Below are 9,361 nucleotides of genomic sequence, written 5' to 3'. Positions count from 1 at the left end.
ATATACTACCATTTCTTAGTTCAAGTATAGATAATATTACTTTAAAAGGTACTTTAGATACTTACATGGTAATCGTGCCAATCGATGATATGCCATTAAAGAATAACAAACCAGATAACCTGTTAAGAGGCAATGAACTATTCCCACACGTAGATCCTGTTCGTAAGTCAATGTCTTTGAGTTTTTCGATCTGATAGAAAGCAATTCAATTCAAGTATTAAACTATTAGGATAGATGATAACTTTTCTTAACAAAAAACAGGCAAAAATTGAAGAAAACATAGAGAATACAGTTTTTCCTACGAGATTGCTGGGATTTAGGTCCTGATGTTAAACTGTATCTAGATAATTGCACTCTTGTGGACCCTATTAAACTTGAAGTGCTGAATGAGTCATTCGATTATAATAAAAATTAGTCTTAAGAAACCATGTTTAGTTTAATGGTTTACCTTTTAAACTGGGTTCATTGCGTCATCAGGCACAATGTTTTATTCCTTATTGGAGTTTTGAAGTATGAAAACTTCTCCTGAGATTGACTTCAAAGCCATTTCTTAATTGCCATTTTTCTTTTTTTATTCCTCGAAACATTCCTAGCTCAAATTATTACTTCCATCAGAAGGTTTCCTTTCTTCTAAGCATTATAACAGATGCCAGATGATTATGGCATGCTCGCACACATGATTCTCATGCATACATGCATGCATACGTGTCAGTAGACCATTGTTGGCTTTAGAAATAATGTATGTGATTTAAAGCAAGTGGTTCATCAGCTACCACAGCAGCACTTACATGCATATATGCATACGTATTGTCACACTTGTTGCTGAAACTGGCCCACCTCGGACAATTTTCCTCCTATAAAAGCTCTTCATTTGTGCCTTCCTCTCCTACCTTCAAAGTCTCAATTCTCGTTCACTACAACATACTTAAAATCATGGTTCCCGTTGAGTTCAGGGGACTTCACTACCTAGCACCAGAAAATCCGATCCTGATTCCAGCCAACCTTGGCATGATGCAAAACTCTATACCATCTTTTCATTTCAATACATTTGAAAGCAGCCTACCTAATTCCCACATCGTACCATCTGCTCAGGAATTTGCTGCGTTGTCCTCAAGTATCAGCAACACTTCAACTTCAGATGAGGCTGAGGAGCAGCAGGTCAATGCCATCGACGAAAGGAAACAGCGGAGAATGATATCTAACAGAGAATCTGCTCGTAGGTCGAGGATGCGGAAACAGAAGCACCTGGATGAACTTTGGTCACAGGTAATCAGGCTCCGTAACGAGAACCAGAGTCTCCTAGACAAGTTAAATCACGTCTCGGAGTCCCATGACCGTGTTCTTCAAGAAAATGCAAGGCTCAAGGAAGAAGCTTCGGATCTTCGCCAAATGCTAACTGATCTAAAAATTGGAAGTCCTTATTCCCTTGCATTCAGAGACCTGGAAGAGGTTCCCTGCAACACTGCTCATCTGAAAGCTGAGTCCACAAATCAATCCATTGCTAACTCTGTTGACTTGCTTCATTGAGATAAGAATCATCTTGCCATATATATATATTGTATGTTTCCCTGTATGCTCCGGTTGTTAATTAAGCATTTGCCTTAGCTTGAGCTGTATGAGATTAGAATCAAACCATGAAATAACATCTTTTGATCATATTTTCCTAACTCATCTGGTTTTAACTGTCTACACAATATAGTTTGAAGCAACTGTTTGCAGCACTCCTCGCCGCATACACTCATCCATATCAGAATATATGTGAAAATGATGCCTGCATCAGCAGTGGTCCATTAAAAAGCAAATCAATACTCAATCATGACTTTTATCTATTAATCATTTTTATGAACCCCACCAAGTGTAGGAATAGGATTTCACCTAAGATGTGGATTAGGTAAAGATAAATAGCAGTGAAATGACTAAAAGAACAGAAAATATTGACCCATGATATTTAACCAATTTTACTGCCGTAAGGGGAACTAAAGTGGTGGCCAAAAGGAGGCCCCATAGCCAGTCCAATCTCCATTGCTGCTCACAATAACAGGGACAAGGATGACAAATGGTGGTGGAAAGTGGTGTTACTAGTGCCTATCATTTCATATAGCTACTGTAGCCAAGCAAAACATTTGTAAAGGCTATCCACTATACATAAACCCAAAGTACTGTTTTCAGCTTTTTGTGAGGAAATCATTTTTTGCCAATCTATCTTTGGGTTTCAGCCCAAGCTTACATTGTTTTCACCCAAAAAAAAAAAAAAAAGCAAAGCACAACCTATGGTTCAGGTGCTGCTTGAACAGTGATCCCACCGCATAAATAGCAAGGTTTATCCATATCTCTGTTGCACTAGTAACCAATTTCTGCATAAATGGATACAATCTGCAGGCTTTGCTTGTCCTTTACAGGGACAAAGTAGTAATGCAGAATGTAGTCAAACAGTATTTTGTTTAGGAATCTCTTCCTTTTATCAATTCAATATATTCTTTTTATTATAAAAGTTTTGTCATCTATTAACTGAAAACTCTATCGCACTTCACAAAATTGCCATTTCTTGGAAGGATGTTTCTAAGGTATTTAAAAGTAAAAAGTATTGAAATACTTTAATATTAGAACTTGGGTTATTTCCAGAAGAGGTTCCCAAATTATGGCCTAATTTTTAAATTAGTCCTAAACTAGAAATCGTTTTAATTGAGTCGTCGTTCCGTGATGCTGAGCATATTGTATGATACTGTCTCTATATTTAGCGCATCATATACACAAACTATTCATGGAGTAAACATAAAAGTATTTGAAATTTGATTATTATATTTTAATTATGCTCTACTTTATATTTAAATAAAGATTTAGGATGAACTTAATTGAATGAAAAAGTAAAAAGATGGAGGAGAAAGTGAAAAAGTGGAAAGAAAATAAAATTTGAGTATGCTTGGTTGAGGAGAATAATGAGAGGGAATAAAATGGAAAGGATGATTATTTTTCATCTTAATGCATTTTTCAAAAAAATTTATTTTCTTTTCTTATATTTTCAATATCTCTTATCAACCACACTTGTAGAAAGGAAAATTATATTTTCCTATTTTTCTAGTATTTTACCTTTTCAATTTTTCATTTTATAATATTCTTACTTGCTAAGCTAACGATAGAAGGAAGCAATTTATAATATTCTTACTTGCTAAGCTAACGATAGAAGGAAGCAATTAATGCACATTGATACTTTCATAACTGTTTTAAAGTTTAAACTTAGAATTTAGAAGATTGGGCTGACCGCCAACCTTGAACCGGTCCAGGGATAGCCCATGAAGTTCTTCTAGCCATGGAAATGTAATAGCGCCAAAAACAACTGCCAAGATATTTTCTCGTTATCTTCTTTTTCATCATCGTTATGATATTATCCTTATATATGAAAATCAGCTTCTATTTTTATTCAAGAAACTATCTGTCTTGAAACTCAATCATGGCATGTTCACTATCTCCAATTCCTGGGATATCACTCACCAACCCAACATTGTCCAAAACCAGAAGGTTATCATCTTCACATTATTCCATCTCCAAAAAGCCCAGAGCCATGGCCAAAGAAGTTTACTTCAACCATGATGGTTCTGCCACTAAGAAGCTTCAGGTTAGTTCTAAAATCCAAACACATTTTATTAACCCGAATGTATTCTTCTCATGTTTTCTCCTTTTTCCTGCTGTTCTTTTGTTGTTGGAATGGTGCAGACTGGTGTGGATAAAGTGGCAGAGCTGATTGGGGTTACATTGGGTCCAAAGGGGAGAAATGTGGTGCTTCAGAATAAGTATGGACCCCCCAAGATTGTTAATGATGGAGAAACTGTTCTCAAACAGGTATTCTATTTAGATGCCCGTCACTCCACTTATACTCTTTGTTTCTTGCCCTTTTTTTTTTCTGATATGGCAATTGGAGCTTTCATTTAAAACTTGAGAATTTGTGGGTTTTCACTTTATTAAATGCTTGGATAACTAGAGCTGTTCTTTACAAAAAGCATAAGTTGATTGAAAATAATGAACAGAAGGTTTATCTTTTTGAAATGTTGACATTAGTAGCTACTACTACTGTTACTTACCTCTTATTGTTTAAATTTATATTTTATCTTTTTTTAAATTATTTTGAATAAATATCTTAGATGATAGGGAATTAGTTGTAATTTTATTGTATTAATAGGTGCTGTTGAGTTGAATAAAATCACAAATTCTTATTCTTTAATTTTTCAAGTCTTAAAGTAAAATCTGACCTTACTAATACAACAAAATTTTAACTAATTCACTATCTAAGATATTTATTTAAAATAATTTAAAGAAAAGTTAAGATATGAATTTAATTAATTTCCAAAACAAAATCAATAAGAGGTAAGTAACAACAGTAACTAATAATTTCTTCAAACTTCTATTCTTTGTAGATGTACTGTTACCAATAATGATTTGTTTAGAAACGATTCATATGATCATCAAAAGTCCTTGTGGTGTAGTAGTTAAGGATATTCTTAAGTTTATCTGGGCATTCCAGATCAATTTAATGATAGTTGAAGGTGCATCAGTTCAATCTCATAAGCTAACGTCAAGAACAAAGAGTAGAAATAGCCATTCCAATCCTAATGTGTTGAAAATTTGGTACTTCCTTTCTAAAACTGTATCTCAATTATTTTAGATTGAGTTGGAGGATCCATTGGAGAATGTTGGAGTTAAATTAGTGAGGCAAGCTGGTGCAAAAACAAATGATCTTGCTGGTGATGGTTGCACTACATCTATAGTTCTTGCTCATGGTTTAATTACAGAAGGTGTGAAGGTAAGACTCATATTCTGAGATGAAGTTATAATGTTTTCCATTGTTAGAACACACCCTAAATGATATGACAGATGGAGGCGTCTTCATAGAAGGCAGCTTTTTACAACTGAAGTCTCATCATACCCTCCAAATGCCAATGATTCTTTTCTTCCAGGTAGTTTCAGCTGGAATGAATCCAGTTCAAATTGCCCATGGGATTGAGAAGACGGCAAATGCCCTTGTTTCTGAACTCAAATTGATATCCAGAGAGGTGCATGACTGTATTATCCTGCTTTTTACTTTTTTAAAAAAATCTGATAAACATTTATGGCTCAAAGAAAAATGCTAATGCTAATGATGTTTCTTATATGTACAAAGAAGTATATTCAAGCTTATCTCGGACTTGCCTTGAGTGTGAATGGATGATACATTGCAGGTTGAGGATCATGAACTTGCACATGTTGCTGCTGTTAGTGCTGGAAATGATTATGCAGTAGGAAAGATGATCTCTGATGCTATTCAACAAGTTGGAAGGAAGGGTGTAGTCAAAATTGAAAAAGGAAAAGGTACTGAGAACAGTCTAGAGATGGTAGAAGGAATGCAGTTCGAACGAGGATATTTGTCTCCTTACTTTGTCACTGATCGAGATAAGATGATTGTTGAGCTCCACAATTGCAAGGTATAAACATTAGGTTCTTTAAAAACCTGACATGTGTTCCTATAAAGTGATTAGAGGGTGTGGAATTCTTCTCTTGCAGTTCCTATTGGTTGACAAGAAAATCACAAATCCGAAAGAGATGTTTAAAATATTGGACAGCGCTGTTAAAGAGAAGTACCCAGTCGTGATAGTTGCGGAGGATATTGAGAAGGAAGCTCTTGCTCCAGTCATTAGGAACAAACTCAAGGGTGTGCTGAAGGCAGCTGCTATTAAGGCCCCAGCCTTTGGTGAGCGCAAGAGCCACTGCTTGGAAGATATTGCTATCTTGACTGGAGGTAACAAATACAGATACTATTCTCCCCTCTTCCATTAAGAACCAGTTTCATCAGCTAGAAAAAAAGTCATTGAAAATATGATATTCTAGAATTTACCCATCATTGTAAATGACATTGTTCTATATCTTTCACTAGATAGCATCTTTTCGCATAAAGCAACTCTTTGTAATGGAGTGAAGATCCCAAAAAGGGTATAGACATAGAAGCTATACCCAACAACTAAGAGTAAATGAGGTCTTTTTATTAAAAGCTCTTGAGATCTTTGTGCTAATAATCAACTGCAATTTCAAGTTCCACTCATTAAACAGTGTAGCATCCTTTTTTATCTCTATGGATATTCTAAATGTAGAAAGGATTATAATGACCTATTGCCCTGTAAGGAAAGAGGTGCTGGTGTTAGGACTTCGAAACTGCAGACTTCTCTGCTATATTTACTATGGAAGGATACAAAGTGTTCCCAGTTCAAAGATAGAGCTGACCTTATTGCAGGCGCCTTTTCTTGTCTTGAACCTTATTTCATTCTATATGAATCTTAATAAAATCACTTCATTGAGAAAATAAAAGTGTATCCTTCTCTATATAGAAACTTCTGCTTATTTCAGTACTTTATGTTATTCATTGTAGACTTGTATGTTTCTTTTATTTCAGGCACTGTGATCAGAGATGACATGGGTATAACACTAGATAGGGTTGGGAAGGAAGTTCTGGGTACTGCTACTAAGGTTGTGATAACCAAGGATTCTACCTACATAGTTAGTGATGGTAGTACGCGAGAATCTGTTCAGAAAAGAGTTTCTCAGATACAAAATCTGGTTGAGGTGCATATAATAACTCCATGCCCTTTACTTTTCCCTATAATTAGTGACACAACACACCACATGCATGAAGAAGGGCGGATTTGAAAGTTGAACCTCCAAACACCTTAGCCTACCCTTTTAATGGGACCTATGCTTCTTTTGGGATCTTTGTATATCCTGAAAGTTCATATTACAGTATCAGCTATTAGACTCTTTTTTTTCCCTTTTTTTGCAATTTCGTTGATTTAATGTTGCAGCTGATTTGGTCATACCTGATTTGGTAATACCATGTTATAAACTGAATAATTACCTATCCTTTGTACGCAAGTTCAAACTTGACTTTGGTTGTCATGTTAAATTTTATCACTGCAGCCCTGCAAATGGTATTTTGATGAATTTATAGCATTCTGCAACATTTTTCAATAACTGCAAGGAGAACTCTTAAATTTACCTTCCAGTTGGAAAATGCATATAGAATAGGAAGTGATAGAGGAAGGCGCCGGTGATGCTGTTAAGGTCTTGAAGACAATGCATGTCTAGTTTTCCCTAATAAGACCTTATGTAATTATTTCTTATTCTGCAGAACACAGAAGAAAATTTTCAAAAGAAGATACTCAATGAAAGAATTGCCAGATTATCAGGAGGAATTGCTATTCTTCAGGTACACTAATATAATAGTTGTGAGGAAGTTCTCTATAAATTTTGAAAGACTTGCGTATGATCTAATCCATTTAATTTCATCAATTTATGATAGGTTGGAGCACAAACACAAGTTGAATTGAAAGACAAACAACTCAGAATTGAAGATGCTTTGAATGCAACTAAGGTAGTGATTTACATATCTTGTCATCTAGGATTATGTTTTTTTTTAACCTCTTGTAGTGTTTGAGAGAAAAAAATTCAGGGCCATATGAGTACTTAACATTCTCATTGGAGGGTTTTCCATCATTAGCTCAGCCTGTCAAGTAATCAATTTTTGAATGGCTAAAATCAAGCTTCTGACTTGATATAATGCAGGCAGCTATTGAGGAAGGCGTTGTAGTTGGAGGTGGTTGTATCCTCTTGCGGCTATCTGAGAAGGTGGATAGCATAAAAAACCTGTTGGATAATCAAGAACAAAAGGTAATTTAGTTTTTTAGCTGTTACTTAAATCATAAATTACATGATTTATATCTAAAAGCTCTGTCAATATATCCACACCTGTATATACAAGGGTACAACATAGTTTATGACATATATATCTCACTTTTACTGTTGCTATCTGTCTATTGACACTCTACCGGCAATAAATTATAAGCTTCTGTTTGCAAATATGAGCAGATAGGAGCTGAGATCTTCAAGAGAGCATTAAGCTATCCAACAAAACTAATTGCCAAAAATGCTGGTGTTAATGGGAGTGTTGTTGTGGAGAAGGTTTGATCTTCAACATAGCATATTTCATTTCAGCACTATGCATTTGAAGCATTAGTTGATATGTAAAACATTTTGGAGGTTCAACCTCATTGTACATTCTCTTGTTTCACCTCACAGGTCTTATCGAACAATGATACAAGATACGGGTACAATGCCGCAAGGAATTCTTACGAGGATTTGATTAAAGCTGGAATTATGGATCCAACAAAGGTATTATAAATAAAATTGAGCCTTTTGATGTATGCATCTACTGTAGAAAGCCCTTAGTGATCCAATGGAGTGCTACTACTTTTGTATAACTTGTATGTCTTGTATTCAAGCAGGTAGTTCGATGTTGTTTGGAGCATGCAGCATCGGTGGCCAAGGTTTTTCTAACATCTGATGCTGTTGTAGTAGACATAGTAGACAATATGGATATCAAGTTCAAGCCGAAACTGACGAGAAAGAAAATACAAAGCTTAACGAAGTCATTCTTCCCTAAAAAATTATTTCCCAGATTGAGTAAATGATGCACGAGATTCGATTCTTCAGTCCACTGTATTCTACTAACATTCAAAGATGCTTCAATGCAAAGCATGACTGAATCATTCAGGTATTTCAGCATTAACTTACAATTTACTGAATAATGTTGAGTGGCTTTCTCAAGTAGCTGCCATTATTCAGTTCATCCATGCCAATTTTTAACCAATCTGGTTTTCAGTTCCCTTCTCTTCTAGTAGCTAGCTTCCATCCAAGAACTATGGAGTTCCTTCGCTGATTTGCTCATGTAAAGAAGGCTTGTTTAAAGTGGTAATGGTGCAAAGTTAAGGAGATGGTCTTGAGTGATGTAGGCTGAGGCTATGAAGAAAAGTTGGGCGAGTGTTGGTCGTGTAAAAATGCCTGAAAATATGTATATTTTTTGGACAAAGTCAAAACACTTATGCATTTATAAACCAGTATTTTTCAATCTATCATATCTTTTCTTTTAACCTGTAAACTGAAGCATGGTGCATGCATTCGAGTACCTCAAAGGAGCTTCACAATAACCACACACCAAATAATGAATCAAATGCTAGGGTGCTTTGTTTTTGTAAAACAAAATTTATCTTTTTTATTTTCCAAAGGCCGTTCTATATATAAATCCAGTCAAGACTTGGACAGCTGACAGAATGTCTTTAAGTTCAATAAAAGCACTAGGGATTGCAGAAGGAAATGAAGAAAAATGTGGATTGAGGTAGTCAAATGGCAAAGATGCATTGGTGAATGAGAATGAAGATGAAGGTGTTGAAAATACTTAGTGCTGGTAATATGGTACACTTCCCAAGGTGATATATACGATAAATATGCAGTGCAAGGCAACTGAAAACATGAAAGATTAGATACTGCTAGCAACAAAGAGATTAGC

The 9,361-nt window shown here is 35.3% G+C and overlaps 2 protein-coding genes across 3 annotated transcripts; both read left to right on the top strand.

The window, feature by feature from the left end:
* Positions 1-862: 862 nt before the first annotated feature.
* LOC107919550 (basic leucine zipper 43) lies at positions 863-1,667 on the top strand. The gene has a single exon (XM_016848992.2). It carries the CDS (start codon positions 934-936, stop codon positions 1,525-1,527), a length of 594 nt encoding a protein of 197 aa, XP_016704481.1. The 5' UTR covers positions 863-933; the 3' UTR covers positions 1,528-1,667.
* A 1,589-nt stretch (positions 1,668-3,256) lies between these two features.
* Positions 3,257-8,923, top strand: LOC107918674 (chaperonin 60 subunit beta 4, chloroplastic). Of its 2 annotated transcripts, XR_001690196.2 has the most exons (14): positions 3,275-3,613; positions 3,712-3,837; positions 4,658-4,795; positions 4,950-5,045; positions 5,211-5,453; positions 5,533-5,767; positions 6,416-6,585; positions 7,148-7,225; positions 7,319-7,390; positions 7,582-7,686; positions 7,885-7,977; positions 8,095-8,187; positions 8,301-8,569; positions 8,678-8,923. XR_001690196.2 is itself a non-coding variant. In XM_016848259.2 (13 exons), the coding sequence occupies exons 1-13, from the start codon at positions 3,449-3,451 to the stop codon at positions 8,484-8,486; spliced, it is 1,800 nt and encodes a 599-aa protein (XP_016703748.1). In that variant the 5' UTR covers positions 3,257-3,448; the 3' UTR covers positions 8,487-8,923. The 2 variants fall into 2 exon arrangements, 1 of the variants encoding a protein (XP_016703748.1); XM_016848259.2 differs by having other exon boundaries at positions 3,257-3,613; positions 8,301-8,923.
* Positions 8,924-9,361: the final 438 nt, after the last annotated feature.

Source organism: Gossypium hirsutum, chromosome D13 (assembly GCF_007990345.1).
Source record: "Gossypium hirsutum isolate 1008001.06 chromosome D13, Gossypium_hirsutum_v2.1, whole genome shotgun sequence".
In the NCBI taxonomy this organism is placed as follows: domain Eukaryota; kingdom Viridiplantae; phylum Streptophyta; class Magnoliopsida; order Malvales; family Malvaceae; genus Gossypium; species Gossypium hirsutum.
The sequence above is the reverse complement of the archived record's forward strand: the minus strand, read 5'-3'. Positions and strand labels throughout refer to the sequence as shown.